This window comes from Marmota flaviventris, chromosome X (genome assembly GCF_047511675.1).
Source record: "Marmota flaviventris isolate mMarFla1 chromosome X, mMarFla1.hap1, whole genome shotgun sequence".
NCBI lineage: Eukaryota > Metazoa > Chordata > Mammalia > Rodentia > Sciuridae > Marmota > Marmota flaviventris.
In genome coordinates this window covers 55,084,420-55,102,623 of record NC_092518.1, presented here as the reverse complement: position 1 = coordinate 55,102,623, position 18,204 = coordinate 55,084,420, and the positions used below count along the sequence as shown (strand labels likewise).

The following is an 18,204-nucleotide window of genomic DNA, read 5'->3' as shown; positions in this document are numbered from 1 at the left end:
TATATGTACATAGCTTAATTTGGTCAATTTCATTCTGCAGTTCCTCCCTTTTCCCATCCCTCCTCCCTCCCTCTTTATCCCCTTTACTTCATTGAAATCCCTTCTATTTTCATGGGATTTTCCTCCCCAGCCCCGCCTTTTTACCCCTTTATTTTGGTCTAGCTTCTTCATATGAGAGAAAACATTTAATCCTTGACTTTCTGAGTCAGGCTTATTTCACTTAGCTCAATGTTCTCCACTTCTATCCATTTACCAGCAAATGCCATAATTTCATTCTTCTTTATGGCTAAGGGAAACTTCATTATTAATATCAGTTCTTTATAATCACTTCCAAAAAAGAGGAAGGAACACATCCCAACTAATTCTATGAGACTAGTATTATCCCAATACCAAAACCAGCCAAAGACATCACAAATAAAGAAAACTGCAGTCTGATACCCTTTACAAATATAGATAAAAGAATGTTCACAAGATGGGTATGGTGGTACCCTCCTATGATCCCAGCTATTTGGAGAGATGAGGCAGGAGGAATGCAAGTTAGAGGCCAGCCTTAGCAAATAAAAGATAAAAAAAGAGCCAGGGATGTAGAACACCCTTGTATTCAATCCCCAGTACTGCAAACAAACTAACAAACACCTCAACAAATGCTAGCAAACTGAGTTTTGTGATATATTAAAAGGATTGCACACTATAATGAAGTAGGATTTATTCTATCAGTTCAAGGTTTTTAAAATATCTAAACATTAATAAAAAACTGTCGCGACCCCTTGCCCGCAAGGAAGACGCAACTCCGAAATCTTCTCTCAGTAGTTTATTCAGGTCCCTTGATATTTATTATTCTTTCTTCTTCTCTCCTTCCCGGATGCCCTCCCAGCCTTAATAAAGCATCCCAAGCCCCAATGCAAAGCTGCCGCGTGGAACTTTCTCACAGGGTGGTGAAAAATCATGTGCCAACTCTCTCAGATAAGGAGTTGTTTGTCACATACCACAGAGGAGCCAGCGCCATCTCGTAATGGCGACCATAGTCTGCAGAAACGGCAGAAGCGGCTCACCACAAAAAACACCATCTGAACAGATGAAGAAAAAGCATTTGACAAAATTTGATATGCCTTCCTGAAAAAAAAAACACTTAACAAACTAGGAAAAGAAAGAAATTTCCTCAATCTAACAAAAAGTTACATTTTGTATTCTCTGAAAATGAACACTAATAAAGACTGATACTTTCCCCTCTTAAGATAAGGATGCCAAATCTCACCACTACTATTCAGCATTGTAGTGGAGGTTCTAGACAGGACAATTAAGCAAGAAAAGAAGTAACATTATTTCTATTTACAGATAACATAATCTTGTATCTAGAAAATACTAAGTAACTCCTTAAACGTAACTACAACTAATAAATAATTTCAGTAAAGTTGTATGATTTCAGATCAACAAAAATCAATTATATTTTACTTGAATAGATGTTCCACTAAAGAATATATGTAAATGGTCCACAGGTATATCAAAAGATACCCAACACAGAAAAATCATTAGAGTAGAGGGAAGAGAATGGGGGAGAGAAGAGGAGGGGAGGAAAAGGGAAGGTACCAGGGACTGAAATAGAGCAAATTATATTCCATGCTTTTATAATTATGTCAAAATGAATCCTAATATTTATGTAACTAAAAAGAATAATAAAATAAATAAGAAATTTAAAGAACTAAATTGTAAATTTAGTTTTTAAATGATAAAAAGGTGCTAAACATCACTTATTATCATGGAAATGCAAATCAACCCACAATCCACCCCTTCATGTTCAAAACACTAGGCAAACTAGGGAGAGTAGGAACATACCTCAACATTGTAAAAGCTATCTATGCTAAATCTAAGGTCAACATCATTCTAAATGGAGAAAAAAAGAAAGTATTCCCTCTGAGAACTGGAATAAAACAAGGATGTCCTCTTTCACCAATTTTATTCAACACCATCCTTGAAACTCTAGCCAGAGCAATTAGAGAGAAGAAAGAAGTTAAAGGGATATAAATTGGAAAAGAAGAACTCAAACTATCACTATTTGCTTACAACATGATTCTATATTTAGAAGATCCAAAAAATTCCACCAGAAAACTTCTAGAACTAATAAATGAATTCATCAACATAGCAGGATATAAAATTAACACCCATAAATCAAATGTGTTCCTATACATCAGTGATGAAACCACTGGAAGAGAAATTAGGAAAACTATCCCATTCACAATAGCCTCAAAAAATAAAATACTTGGGAATCAACCTAACAAAAGAGGTGAAAGACCTCTACAATGAAAACTATAGAACACTAAAGAAAGAAATTAAAGAAGATCTTAGAAGATGGAAAGATTGCCCATGCTCTTGGATAGGCAGAATTAACATTGTCAAAATGTCCATACTACCAAAAGCATTATACAGATTTAATGTAATTCCTATTAAAATCTCAATGACATTCTACATAGAAATAGAAAGAGCAATCATGAAATTCATTTGGAAAAATAGGAGACCCAGAATAGTCAAAGCAATCCTTAGCAAGAAGAATGAAGTATGAGGCATCACAATACAAGACCTTAAATTATTCTACAGAGCCATAGTAACAAAAACAATATGGTATTGGCACCAAAACAGACATATAGACCAATGGTACAGAATAGAAGACACAGAGACAAATCCATATAAATACAGTTATGTCATACTAGACAAAGGTGCCAAAAACATACATTGGAGAAAAGATATCCTCTTCAACAAATGGTGCTGGGAAAACTGGAAATCCATATGTAGCAAAATGAAATTAAACCCCTATCTCTCAGCCTGCACAAAACTCAAGTCAAAGTGGATCAAAGACTTAAGCACTAGAACACAGACCCTGTGCCTAATAAAAGAAAAAGTAGGCCCAAATCTCCATGTCAGCTTAGGAAGTGACTTCTTAATAAGACTCCTAAAGCACAAGAAGTAAAATCAAGAATCAATAAATGGGATAGAATCAAACTAAAAAGCTTCTATCATTATCACATGCACCTCAGAGAGTATTAATCTCCAGGATCTGTAAAAACTCAACACCAAAAAACAATTAATCTAATCAATAAGTTGGCTAAGGAACTGAACACTTCACAGAGAAAAAAATACAATCAATCCACAAATATATGAAAAAAATGTTCACTATCTCTACATATTAGAAAAATGCAAATCAAAACTACACTGAGATTCCACCTCACTCAAGTCAGAATGCAGTTTATCAAGAATAAATGTTGGGAAGGATGTGGGGAATAATAAATGCAACAATAAATGTTGGGAATGATGTGGGGAATAAGATACACTCATACATTGTAAAAGCTATCTATGCTAAACCTAAGGTCAACATCATTCTAAATGGAAAAAAAAGAAAGCATTCCCTCTGAGAACTGGAATAAAACAAGGATGTCCTCTTTCACCACTTTTATTCAACATCATCATCATACATTGCTGGTGTGACTGCAAATTGGTGCAACCACTATGGAAAGAAGTATGGAGATTCCTCAGAAAACTTGGAATGGAACCACCATTTGACCCAGTTATCCTACTCCTTGGTTATACCCAAAGGACTTAAAATCAGCATACTACAGTGACACAGCCACATCAATGTTTACAGCAGATCAATTCACTATAGCTAAACTATGGAACCAACAGAGGTGCCATTCAACAGATGAATGGAAGAAACTGTGAATATTATTCAGCCTTAAAGAAGAATGAAATTGTGGCATTTGCCAGTAAATGGATAGCACTGGAGAATACCCTGCTAAGTGAAATAAGCCAATCCCCCCAAAACAAGGCAGAATGTTTTCTCTGATATGTGGATGCTAATTCACAATAAGGGTGGGGGGGCTAGGGAAGAACAGAGGTACTTTGGATTAGGCAGAGGGGACTGCAGGGAGGGGAGGGGCAGTGGGGGTAGGAAGGATAGTAGAATGAATTGGACATTATTACCCTATGTGCATATATGATTACACGACTGGTGTAACTCTTCATTGTGTACAACTAGAAGAATGAGAAGTTATACCCCATTTATGTATGATATGTCAAAATGCATTCTACTGTTATGTATACTTAAATACAACAAATTTTCTAAAAAGGCTTATTTAGGATGGACATTTTCTTTTTTTAACTTTTTTTACTAGTTGTTGATGAATTTATTTTATTTTATTTATTTATTTGTATGTTGTGCTGAGAATTGAACCCAGTGCCTCACACATGCTAGGCAAGCACTCTACCACTGAGCCATAATCCCAGCCCCTAGGGTGGATATTTTTTTATAAGAGAAAAGATTACAAATATTGGTGTGAATGTGAATAAACTGGAACTCTGTATACAATTGTGAGCCACTATGGAAAAGAGTATTGAAATTCCTCAAAAAAATTAAAAATAGAACTATAATTCTACTTCTGAGTATTTATCCAAAAGAACTGAAATCAGAATCTTTTTTAAAAATAAGAGAATATCCTTATTTTGGAGGTGCTGGGGATCAAACCCAGGACCTTACACATACCAGGAAAGCACTCAACCACCGAGTCACATCCCCAGCCTGAAATTAGGATCTTGAAAATATACTTGTATTCCTATGTGCAATGTAGCATTCATTATTCACAATAGCCAAGATATTAAAAAATCTAAATGTCTATCACAGATGAATGGTGGAAATATGTGTTATATGTTAGCCTTATAAAAAAGAACATCTTACAGTATACAAAGGACACTATGCTAAATCAAATAAGATATTCACAAAAGGACAAATACTGTATGATTTTAGTTACATAAACTATCTAAAATAGCCAGACTCATAGAAGCAGAGAGTAGTATGACGGTTGCCAGGTGGTGGGGAAAATAGGGACTTGCTATTCAATAGTCATAAAGTTTCCATTTATACAATTGAATGAATTAACAGAGATGTACTGTACACCATCATGACTAAATCAATGATAGCATATTACATAGTTACATTTTTTAAAGGATAAATCTCATGTTTAAATGTTCTTATTTTAATTACGACAATCAACTATATTCCTAAATAGTAGCTATCAGCAATCCAAAAATAAAATTAACAATTCCATTTAAAATGGCATCAAAAAAATAAAATACTTGGAAGTAAATTTAACAAAGGAAGTGCAGTATTTACCATGAAAGCTATAAAATATGTTGAAAGAAATTAGGCATTTAAATAAATGGAAAAAAATACATGTTCATGGATCAGAACACTTAACACTTTCAAGATGTCAATTCTCCCAAAATTGATCTACAGATTGAACACAATTCCTATCAAAGTCACAGCTTATTTCTTTGTAGAAATTAATTAACTGCTCTAACATTCATATATAAATCCAAGGGACCTAGGATAGTTAATACAATCTTTAAGACTGAAGTCAGAGGACTCATACTTCTCAATTTCAAAACTGTGTCATACTGGTATAGGATATACTAGTATATTCCATACTACAGACGAATGGAATAGAATTTGGAATTCAGAAGTCAGTCATTATAGTATGGTAAATACATTTTCAACAAAGGTGCCAAGAGAATTAAATGGGAGAAGACAGTCTTTTCAATAAGATGTGCTGGAACAATTGAATATCCATATGCCAAAGAATGAATGGACCCTTACCTCACACCATACACAAAAATAAATCCAATTGCATCATTGAGCTGTAAAAGAGTTAACAGAGCAGGGGCTGAGGTTGTGGCTCAGTGGTAGAGTGCTTGCCTAGCACATGTGAGGCACTGGGTTTGATCCTCAGCACCATATAAAAATAAATAAATTTTAAAAAGTTATTGTGTCCATCTACAGCTAAAAATTAAAAAAGAGTTAACACCGTAGGCCAAAACTACTACTTAGGGAAAGGCCTGCTTATAAGATTGGGCCTTGGCTGGCATCTGGAAATGGACTTTGTGGACTATCCTATCATCCCCAGAATTGATAACAGTGGCTTTCTGTGCCTAACTGTGCAAACATTATAGTTTATGTTGAACACCTGCTTTCCTTTTGGAAGTACCAGACAGAGGCTATTTTATATGACCAGCCTCCAATAAAGACCCTGGGTACATTCTTTAATGAGCTTCTTTGGCTGGGAACATTTCACACATGCTGTCAAAATCTGATGCAGAGGGAATTAAGTGCATCCTGTATGACTCCACTGGGAGAATATTCTGGAAGCTGTGTCTGTTTTCCCTGGAATTTACCCAGTGTACCTACTTTCTTTGCTGACTTTGCTTTGCACTCTTTTGCTGTAATAAATCATACTTATGAGTATATGCTGATTTCTGAGTTCTCCTAGTAAATCACCAAACCTGGGGGTGGTCTTGGGGAGTCCCCTATCTCAATATAATCACAGACCTAAATGTAAGAGCTAAAATAATAAAACTATCAGAACAAAAAAGTAGAACTAAATTTTTGCAACCTTGGATTAGTTAAAACCTTCTCAGATATGACACCAAAACCAAAGAAACAAAAGAAAAAAAATAGATAAATTGAACTTTGTCAATATTAAAAAGAACATCATTAAGAGAGGCAATCCTCAAAGTGGGAGCAAATACTTACAAATCACATATGATATAAGGGAACTGTATCCAGAATACATAAAAAATATTTGTAAACCGACAATAAAAGAAATAACCCAATTAAAAATGGGCAAAGGATTTGAACAGTCATTCTTCCAAAGCAGATAATCAAACAGCCAACAGGTTCATGAAAAAGTGCTCTGTATTACTAGCCACCAGGGAAATGCAAGTCAAAACCACAATGAGATACTGCTTCATACACTAAGATGGCTATAATAAAAAAGACAGTTATAAGGGTTGGTGAGGATGTGATGAAATTAGAACCCTAAACATTGCTAATGGGAGTGTAAAATAGTACAGCCCCTTTAGAAAAGTTTGCCAGTTCCTCAGAATGCCAAACATATTTACCATATGATCCAGCACTTATATTCCTAAATATATATTCAAGAGAAATGAAAACACGTCTGCATTAACTTGTACATGAAGATTCAGAGCAGCAATATTCATTTGTGTTTATTTATTTATGTTTGCAGTGTTGGAGATTGTTATGGTTTAGATGTGGTGTCTCCCAAAAACTCATGTGTAAGGCAATGAAAGGTTTGGAGGATAGATGATTGGGTTACAGCCTTATCCTAGTCGGTGTATTAATCCCTAATGGGATTAACTGAGTGGTAACTGGAGACAGGTGGGGTGTGGCGGGAGGAAGTGGTTCATTGGGGGCGTGGCTGGCGAGTGGAGTCTCTGGCTAGTGGAGTCTCTCTCATGATTTGAGCTGCTTCCCTCTGTCACACTCTCCCACCTGATGTTCAGCCTCACCTTTAGCCCAGAGGAATGGAGCCAGCCTTCTGTGGACTAAGACCTCTGAAACCGTGAGCCCTCAAATAACTTTTTTCTCCCCTACAATTATTTTGGTCAGATCCTTTAGTCACAGCAGCAAAAAAGCTGACTAAAAGAGGGATCAAACCCAGGGCCTCTCCTATGCCAGGCAAGTTCTCTACCAATGAGCCACATCCCTAGTATAGCCCTATTCATAATATCCAAAAAGTGGAAACAATTCAGATGTCTATCAACTGATGAATGAATAAACAAATTGTGGTATATCAGTACTATAGGATATTATTTTGTAATAAAAAGGAATGAATTGTTGATAGGTACTACAACATGAAGAGTTTTGAAAAAAATGATACCAAATAAAGGATGAAATACACTGGCAAAAGTGGTTGACAGTTGAGATTCAGAAATATAGAATAAAAGATAACAGATATTTCCTGAGAAAAGAACTTCTCATATTTTAATTGTCTAAATCACCAACTATTGCTATGTAAAAAAGAAATGTGCCCTGAAACATTTCTATTGACAAGTGACTATCACACAAATCTGTCAAGTAGATGAACTACCATTTAATTAGTTTTCATTGTATTATCTCTACCACCAAATCCTAGGCTGAATATAGTGGGGTCAAACCAGAAGGATATGTATCTGATACAGTAAAATTCAGACTGTCAATAGTTTGAGTTTTTAAATAAAATTATCTTCTATGTCTCTGTCCTCTATTAATATGGATATGACAGAGTTGGCTAATTCATTACATTCATTATAGGGTATTTGGTTGAGGTAAACTGAAATATTGTTTCCAAAAATTTTCCACTTTTTGTTTGGCTGTCATCTGGTCTAAATATCTTTAGTCTGTGAGATCTGAAATCACAGCCCTTTAGGAAGCACTGATTTAAATAGAAGAAATTGAATTAAAGATCAGTCTTCCTAAACTATAAGTTTCATGAAGGCAAGGACCACATCCATTTTGTTTACTATCAAATATCTAGTGGTTGACACAAAATTTGCACTCAAATAACATTTACTAAATGAATTAATGCTTAGAAGAACACAAAACTAGCCAGGTGGTTTTGAGATTGAAAAGTGCATCAGAGTCACCTACAGAGCTTATTAAAATGCAGAGTGCTAGGCCTCACCTCCAGCACTTTCAGTCTTTCTGGTTCATTAAGTGTGGGATGGAGACAAAGAATTGACATTTTAAGTGAGTTTCTAGGTGATGCTGATGCTGCCTAGTATGCTGCCTGGTGCATAGTAAGCATGTAATAGGTTACATTAGTTGAAAGAATAAATTAATAAATATTTAACAAATACTTTAAAATTTGCATTTGTTTTCAGAAGTGGAAAAGAAGTTGAAAATGAACTTTCTTTCCTGCCTTATTGGGAAAGAATCAGAACCCCTGCTAATATGAAGTTGCTTTATACTTATTTTAGTTCTTGAGCATTTTTTCTTTTTCATACAATGTATATGTCATGATTTATATAACAGATATTCAAAGCATTTGTGAATGGAATATAATAAAACAGCAGTTACCAGAAAAGACGGTGACATCATATCTATACCCGAGAGATGACCACCATTGGGCTACGGAAAAAAAAATTAAGAAAATAAAATTTTTAAAGGAATGAGGTAAGGCAACCAGTACTTGCGGTTTTAGAAGTTTTTAGTAGAGTAAAAGTATGAGTCATTCAAGTAACTAGCCAGCCATATTATCATTAAAAAGCTGATGAAATACGTTTATTCTAGATGTCATAGTAAAGAGTGAAATAAATAAAACTACCTTAAAAATGTTTTTGCCCAGAAGAGGGCATTAGTGAGCGCAGAGGAAAGGACTTATAACAATACTAATAGGCAGGTGAAGATGGAAATCATTATTTAGAAATAAGAAAGTAATGAAAATTTAGGGCTCTCAGTCCTCCAAAATTTTAGTTCCAATGATTTTGACTCAATTAAAGTCCTATAGATAGTGGATATGCAGGTTTAAAAAAACTAAATGAAGTTGCTGAGTTGACCAAGTCTTAATATCATATTAATCTAGCTGGGAACATGGACTTCAAGTTCTAAATATAAGATTAACTTGTAAGTAATATTATGTGACTATAAACAACTATACAAATTTTAGCCAATCACTCAAACAAAATAAGGATCATTAACCACCAACATCAGTCTAGCTATTCAGTTACTGAATGTTATTCTTTCCCCTTTCAAATAGGAAAATGCTCAGATTACCCATATTATCTGGGAAAAATTATGTAATTTTAAACACAAAGCTCTTTCATATTCCATTCTTGCCCTGGCATAAATATGAATGTCTAAGGGCATTTGATAAGTCTACTCAAATTAAGTTTATTTGAAATTAAACTTCAGGCATTGCTTCATTCTCCTCTTAAATGGTTTCCAATTACCTTTTTAAAAGAAAACAAACAAAATCTCCATTTCACCTCTCCTCTTCTGGGTGTGTTTTAATGCAGTAAGTTATCATAATTCTACTTTGAAAGCAGGAATAGTAAGTTTTAAGCTTTTCATAACAAGTGCTTCTAGAAGGGACCAAATCAGTACCATTTCAACTTCTAGATCTTGAAATCAAATGATTTCCCAAAGTTTTTAAAAATAAGCTATGGAATCCCATGTTAATTATTTCTTTGTAGAATATAATAGCTCATCTATTATCACCTGCTAGGAAAAGTGAGAGGCTACAATATGGTGTATTGTGACTCCCACCAATTCCCAGATGGATTTAGATGATTTTCCTCTATATATCTAGAGTACCCTTCATATACCTCTGTTGTGGCAGTGGTAAAGGTCTAGTTTGGGGATAAAAACCTGAAAATTATTTATATATTTATTCATTTTTTGTGGTGCTGGGCATTGAACACAGGGCCTTGCACATGCTAGGCCTAAAGATAAATTTTTTAAAATAAAGCCTTTACTTAATCTGATGTTCTAATATCTATTCTTAGAAGTAAGACATCCAAGTCAAGCTTTATAAAGAAAATTAATTCCAAATCAGTCCTAATAAGAGGAACTTGGAATTTCAATTTCTTGCTTTTCAATACAACTTATTTTCCTCCTAAAGTTAGAGAAGTAGTTTGGTTCAGAAAAAGGAAAAAAACTATTTATAAATTATTGTTATAAAGGAGATTCAAACAACCAACTCCATGGCTTGTTATTATTTGTAAAAAGGCCATGAGCTCATGCATGTTATACAGAACTAAAGACAAATTAAAGTATGTTAAAGGATCCCTAGTTGTTTCACCTGACTCTCAGTTGAGATAGACAGTCTACGAAATTCCACCTGAAAAATAAATGTCTCAAATTATACTTAGGATATAAAACATCATAAATGATTCCAACAAAGTCTGATTCCAAAAGATTGTTCTTGACAACATCCCACCTAATCTCCCAGGTAGTATCTCACCTGTTTTATCTCACTTTTTAACTGCATGATCCCAGTTCGTTCTGTTTTGGTTGCTCCAACAGCACCAATCTCATGGATAGAAATAGCAGGACTGACATTTGAATCAGTGGGACGAACTATATAGAATAAGGAATTAGAAATAAAGAATGATCAGGTTCATTTTCTCCTCTCCCATGTTAAAAAGGCTTAGATGTATGTCCTTCTTTTATTTTTAACTTAATTTTTTAAAAACTCAATGAGTATAACCTTGCTACTTAAATTATGGTCCATGGACCAGCAGCATCAGTATTATTTAGGAGCTTGGTAGAAGACTCTCTGGTCCCACTTCAGACCCACTGAATCAGAATCCACATTAAAGTAAGATCCCCATCCTGACATACACTGCTTTCTTTCTTTTGCCACTCTAAGTTCTGGCCATCCATCCATCTGATTTTATATATATTTTTTATCCTAAGCTTAAGAGCTGAACATGCGAGGTAACCCATTTCATTAGCTCTGCTTCTTTACATATGCAACACCAAATAATGTTGCTGAAACCAAAAGTGCAGGCTGGGTTTAGTGCTTGCTGTAGGCACGCACTAAAATACCACATCAAAACCTATTTCATATACAATTAAAATATATTAATCACAAACTTAAAAAGTGCAGGAAGAAGACTAGTTTTTGATGGACTCCTAGACATATTAGAATTTAAGGTTGAAAAGGACACACTTAGATATACAGTAGCAGCTATCCACATACATACACACTCCAAACACTGTAAGTGCTACTGAATTTATTGGCAATTAGAATACAAAATGTTTCAGATAATTTGGATTGTTAGTTGTCCTAGAGACTTAGGATAATGTAAGGGAATGGTCAAAGTAGTTAAAATGAAACATGATAGTAATGAATCCACTTAGTCAATATATCATTTAAGGGAAAAATTGAGACACAGTGTTTTTCAAATATTATTGCAAATGATAGCTTTGCTTTTAATTGTTTTATAAGTGGAGTTCTATTTATTTGGGGCAAAATGGGAGAACTAGAAATTCATATTCAGCAAAATGAAAATGAACCTCTATCTCTCACCATGCACAAAACTCAACTCAAAGTAGATCAAGAACCTAGGAATTAGTCCAGAGACCCTGTGCCTAATAGAGGAAAAAGTAGGCCCAAATCTTCATTATGTTAGACTAGGCCCAACTTCCTTAACAAGACTCCTAAAATGCAAGAAATAAAATCAAGAATTAATAAAAGGGATGGATTCAAACTAAAAAGCTTCTTCTCAGCAAAAGAAATGATCAATGAGGTGAACAGAGAGCCTGCATTTTGGGAGCAAATTTTGCCACACACACGTCAGGAAATAAAAAGAACTCCAAAAACTTAACACCAGAAAACCAAACAACCCAATCAATAAATGGGCTAAAGTGCTGAACAGACACTTCTCAGAAGAAGGTATACATTCGATCAACAAATATATGAAAAAATGTTCAACATCTCTAGTAATTAGAGAAATGCAAATCAAAATTACTCTAAGATTTCATCTCACTACAGTCAGAATGACAGTTATCAAATGAAAAACATTTTAATACTAATGAGACATTTAAACTAACCACTCTGAGATGGAAATGCAGTTATTTAATCTTACCACTTCGTTCCACACCAAACTCCTTGCCACTGAGAATGTGATGTAGGAGGTTCTTCATGGCTGAAGGACTGAGATTCATTAGGCCCTCTGTGGCTTCTTCAGCTAGCAGAATCATAGGACAGAGAAAAAAGGAATTCTAATTTGTCTATAATACTCTCCCTATTTTAATCCATTTCCCTCCTTTCCTTTTCCCTCCTTCTCTCACCCTTCCTTCCTTCCTCCCCAACTCCTTTCTCTTTTTCTTTGGTGCTGGGGATTGGAAGCAGGACCTTGCACATGCTCAACAGCCCAGTACCACTGAGCTATATACCTTCAACTCCTCTATTTCCTTTATTGCTTAGAATTTCTTCTTTCTTTTCCCTTCTTCTTCTTCTTCTTTTTTTTTGGTACTGAGGATTGAGCCCAGGGGCACTTTACCACTGAGCCACATCCCCAAGCCATTTTTATATTTTATTTAGAGACAGGGTGTCACTGAGTACCTTAGTTCCTTACTAAGTTGCTGAGGCTGGCTTTGAACTCATGTCCTCCTACCTCAGCCTCCCTAGCTGCTGGGATTACAGGCATGTGCCACTGTGCTAGGCCTCTTGCTTAGAATTTCTGAGTCACTTGTTTGGAAGGTGAGAATTACAGAATATATTTCTAGAACCATACACTTAACTATTCATACTGCAATAGACTCTTAATTATTTAGGGACTGACAATCCAGTTTATGGATTAGCCAGGCCATAAATTTTGCTGTCACCCACTTCCATACCATTAGGGTACTCGGTAGAATCTTTATTTGAAAGTGAGAAGAATGAAAGAAAAATTGAACTGGAGGACATTCAGAGAAAGTCAAGGAATGCATATATATATATATATATATATATATATATGCAAATAAAACACTGAAAACTTCTCAACCTAGAAATAGACAGTTAAAAGAGAATAGATATGAAATCCATGAAGTTATAAAAGAATACTGAGAGGGTAACTTGAAGTTGTTCATCAACATCAGAACTAGTTAAAGAGTTTACTACATTAAGGTCATTATTTTAAACAATGTTAGTGAAAACAGGTATGGCATGTTGTTTTACCTTGAGAGGCTGATCATTTGGGAGAGATGGAACATGCAAACAAGATAAACAACAATAAAACACTGTATATATTACATGCCAAAAGAGAGGCATAGATAAGAAGTGCTTTGGAAATCAGAGGAGATATATTGATCTCCAAGGAAGGGGATTTATAAAAATAGTGGGAAGCACTATTAAAATAGTAGGTAAAAGGCAGACTATTGAGGGTCTTATATATCAAACCTGGAGATCATGACTTAGTTCTACAAAGAACTAAAGAGCCATGGTCTTGATGAATCCACAGGGGAATAAATCCATTACAGGCGATCAAGGAAAAGCAAAGAATGTTTGGGAGGTTATCCCTTGCTGAGGTTTACTATGGAACAGCTACAACCTCTCATAAAACATCCCTTGATACCACAGCTGGAGAATACTATATAATACATTTATTTTTAATAATGAAATCTGAACTGGATATCATTTAAAGTGAGACATACTTGAACTCAAATTATACTACTTACTAGCTATATTACTTTGAACAAGTTACTTAACCTCTTTGAATTTCCTTTTCCTTATTGGCAAAAGTGGGATTACAATCCTTACAGAATTGTTATAAGGATTAAATATCAAAAGGTGTGTAGATATAAAGCAAAAAGTACAATGACTAGCATATGATAGGTATAAAATAGTTATTAGTTCTCTTCTTTTGAAGGGCTATTTAAATGTAAATTATTTCATATGTTTGATTTAGGCTTCATTAAAACCAATCAATTTAGATATCCATTAACACCTCAATTAAAAGTATTTTGGGATTTAGCGCCCCCGCCAGGACGTGAGAGAAGCTACGGCGCAGCACGGTGCGGCGCAGCTCCGGCTCCCCTTTCCCAGTTGCTGGGCGAGAGGTGTCTATGGGGCACCCGCCGCCGCCGCCGATACCGCCACCGCCACCGCCGCCGGGTGCTGCCTCTATGGCGAGGAGGAGGAGGAGGAGCGCCAGCTCAGAGACACAAGTACATAAATAAAGGACAAAGTATTTTATGAAACAGATCTTCAATCAAATATAACATTTTGATGCTTGGCATCTAGACTCCCTTCTGCCCTCACTATGCCAGCAGCAACTGTAGATCATAGCCAAAGAATTTGTGAAGTTTGGGCTTGTAACCTGGATGAAGAAATGAAGAAAATTCGTCAAGTTATCCGAAAGTATAATTACGTTGCTATGGACACCGAGTTTCCAGGTGTGGTTGCGAGACCCATTGGAGAATTCAGGAGTAATGCTGACTATCAGTACCAGCTATTGCGATGTAATGTAGACTTGTTAAAGATAATTCAGCTAGGACTGACATTTATGAATGAACAAGGAGAATACCCTCCAGGAACTTCAACTTGGCAGTTTAATTTTAAATTTAATTTGACGGAGGACATGTATGCCCAGGATTCTATAGAGCTACTAACAACATCTGGTATCCAGTTTAAAAAACACGAGGAGGAAGGAATTGAGACCCAGTACTTTGCAGAACTTCTTATGACTTCAGGAGTAGTCCTTTGTGAAGGAGTTAAATGGTTATCATTTCACAGTGGTTATGACTTTGGCTATTTAATCAAAATTCTGACCAATTCTAATTTGCCCGAAGAGGAACTTGACTTCTTTGAGATCCTTCGATTGTTTTTTCCTGTCATATATGATGTGAAGTACCTCATGAAGAGCTGCAAAAATCTTAAAGGTGGATTACAGGAAGTTGCTGAACAGTTAGAGTTGGAACGAATAGGACCACAACATCAGGCAGGATCTGATTCATTGCTTACAGGAATGGCCTTTTTCAAAATGAGAGAAATGTTCTTTGAAGATCATATTGATGATGCCAAATATTGTGGTCATTTGTATGGCCTTGGTTCTGGTTCATCCTATGTACAGAATGGCACAGGGAATGCATATGAAGAGGAAGCCAACAAGCAGTCATGACATGAAATAGTCCTTTTTATTTTATTTGACTTACACACATGCTTGTATATAGGTTTTATCTCTGGTTGAATCCTTTGAACAATAGACAATACCTTTTCCCCCCTTTTGTAGCCCATTTGTTTTTTGCCTTTCAGTACTAAGTATGACCGTTCCTATCTCAGATCTTAATAAATAGAAGTATATTCAGGTTAAATTTGGCCTTAATTTAAAATATTTGTTAGCAAGCGTGTGTGACAGAGTGGGGAAAGCTACATCATATTGAATAATTTGATAAACTTTACCTACTTGAGCTTGTCCCCCCCCACCCCACCCCACGCCCTTTCCTAAATTAACTAGCACTGACTGTAATTTATTTCCCTGTTTCATGTCTCTCCCTTCCGTTCTGCAGGAGTTTTAGCTATTTTTGAGATTGTGGACCATCAATTGTGCACTTTAGAGAGTGACTCCAATCCTCTGTTTTATCAGAAATTGTGGTTTTTCTTGCTCTTAGCTAGAAAAATGACCATCTGCCAACTTTCTACAGTATTTTGTTTTGACCTACAGAATATAATTGCACAGGTGTTGTGTAAATTGTTGATTCAGCAAGACTAACAACAACGAACTACTGAGGAGCTTAATAACTACTGTTTCTGTATGTAGTGTTTAATCTTCCAAGCACATCTAGTGTCTGTCAGTTTCTCATTGGCATATGTAGGCTGCTCTGTGACTGAAGAATTTTCAAACCAGCTTTACACCCTTCAGGAAAAAAAAAAAAAAAAAAAAACCCTTGTGATTGGATATTTAGTATCTGCCAGGAAACTGGAATTCAAGAGATTGAGGCTACACTTATTTTATGATAGCACACTTCCCTTGATCTGCTTTTTATTCCATCACTGTTAACCCTTTTTATTTTATAGCCATACTTATGATGCTCTTGATTTGTTGATTATACAAATCAATTTCATTAAAGTCCAAAGATAACAAGTCTTTAGGTATATTTTGTATCAAATTAAAAGAAAAATTGTGCTTTCATAGTTGCTACACAGAAATACTGGAGAGATTTGGTGCGAAACAACAAAACACAAAATATATATACACACACACAAACACGTATATATAGCTAATAAAATTACCTGAGGAGTGTAATGCTTGTTTATTTTTTTGTGTATATCTTTGCAATCTATTTTATATATATTTGACAAAAGAGACTGTGAAATATTTAGCCATGCAGAATATGTGACCAGACCAGAGCATGTGTAGAAAGACTTTGGTAATCTTTAACTCTAACCTAAAATGATGGACTACAAGTTATTATGTGTTACCTACACTTCAATCAGTAATATTAGCAAATCTCCAATTGTTAGAAACATTAGTTTGTTTCCCGTGTACATTCTTTATTCATATTACAATGCTGTAACTGGGTGGTCCTTTTTAAACAAAACATTATTTGCAAAACAGAGGGTATTTGTTTTTAAAGCTTTTGTAAATAAAGGCTTCAGAAATGTTTTCCTAAAAAAAAAAAAAAAAAAAAAAAAGTATTTTGGGCAAATTTAACCAAAACAATGAGCTTCAGTTGTGAGTTTTTTCAATTGTGATTTTATTTTTCTGCGCCATCCCTGTCTCTATTATTTTGCGATTCGTGTTGAAATCAAACAAGTATCAATGGAAAATAGAGTCATGGCGGGGAGTTCTGCCTCCACTTTATACAATTATCTATAGCTTCCACAGGCCCCAAATACTTTTCCAACTAAAACTTATCTTGACAAATACAACTATTATTAATTTCAAAGAGAGTATTTTTAGACAAATATTAGTAAAAATATTGTCTTCCTTTATCAATCATGATGTTGACTAGAGAGATAGGATACTGATCCTATATCTACTGATATAGTGACTTAACTTTGGTGTCCTGAAGCTCCACTGCCTGAATCAGAACCAAACCCAGTATGTCACACTCCAGTATTCTCCAACACACTCTGAGGAGTTGGGAGGAATGAAGTTAGCAGATAGGAAGAATTTCGAGTGCAGAGCCCCTAAGATGTGGCATTTTGAAGTTACAGAATCAATATACAAAAGTGTTATCAAATCAGTCCTTTCACTTGCATAGTAGTGACTAAGACATGAGAACAAGATTGCCTTACACAGCTTCTGAGATATAGGTAAAAATATTTTAGCTTTCTTTCCCTCCTGATGCCAAACTCCATTGATCTACATGAAAAGTGAATTCTGCCTAAAAATAGTTACTGAATTGAGTACCTGAACATCGAAGGGAGTGGGCCAGTTCTGTTGCCATAACTTGTATGATCAGACCAATTCGAAGTCGAAACATTTCTGCAAAGAGGCCAGGCTGGGTTCGCATATACATGGCTAGATATACCATTATTTCCTGTGCACAGACGGATATAGACAAAAAAAAATATGCATGAGGCCTCACAATGCCTATTTTGTTGTCTTTACAAATTGCTATCCTAACTGGAAACTAATTTTTAAATATTAATCAGCATATTAGGCATTACAATTCTGCTTACCTGTGTAAGGATTGAAATACTCATGTCCCCTTCACTGGCTTCATCTATCAGCTGAGTAAGTGCCTCATAGGGCAGAGGTCTGAAGAAGAAAAAAGTAAAAAAAAAAATCTACACCCACTTAAACATAAATAAATTTTAAAAAACCTCTTACTAAGTCCAGGTTGTTGCCTCAATACCTCATTATTACCAGTAGCATTTTGGTTCTTTTCATTTCCAGAGTTCATTCATTGCCTCCCTAAACCATTCTGGCCTATATCAACTCAGAGGA

General features: G+C 35.3%; 2 protein-coding genes across 7 annotated transcripts in view; one reads left to right on the top strand and one right to left on the bottom strand.

The window, feature by feature from the left end:
- Phka1 (phosphorylase kinase regulatory subunit alpha 1) overlaps positions 1–18,204 on the bottom strand; it is a 109,076-nt gene that overhangs the window by 9,036 nt on the left and 81,836 nt on the right. For 3 of the 6 annotated variants that reach the window (XM_071606719.1, XM_071606721.1, XM_071606720.1), the window contains 6 exons: positions 17,937–18,015; positions 17,665–17,794; positions 12,412–12,513; positions 10,782–10,897; positions 10,620–10,658; positions 8,897–8,947 (listed from right to left, as the gene is read on the bottom strand). In XM_071606719.1, the coding sequence (XP_071462820.1) occupies positions 8,897–8,947; positions 10,620–10,658; positions 10,782–10,897; positions 12,412–12,513; positions 17,665–17,794; positions 17,937–18,015 (517 nt within the window). The remainder of the gene's footprint in view (positions 1–8,896; positions 8,948–10,619; positions 10,659–10,781; positions 10,898–12,411; positions 12,514–17,664; positions 17,795–17,936; positions 18,016–18,204) is intronic. The other 3 variants (XM_027920166.2, XM_027920167.2, XM_027920165.2) reach the window with 2 other exon arrangements.
- Positions 14,284–16,914, top strand: LOC139703350 (CCR4-NOT transcription complex subunit 7). Its single transcript, XM_071606722.1, has one exon. It carries the CDS (start codon positions 14,572–14,574, stop codon positions 15,427–15,429), a length of 858 nt encoding a protein of 285 aa, XP_071462823.1. The 5' UTR covers positions 14,284–14,571; the 3' UTR covers positions 15,430–16,914.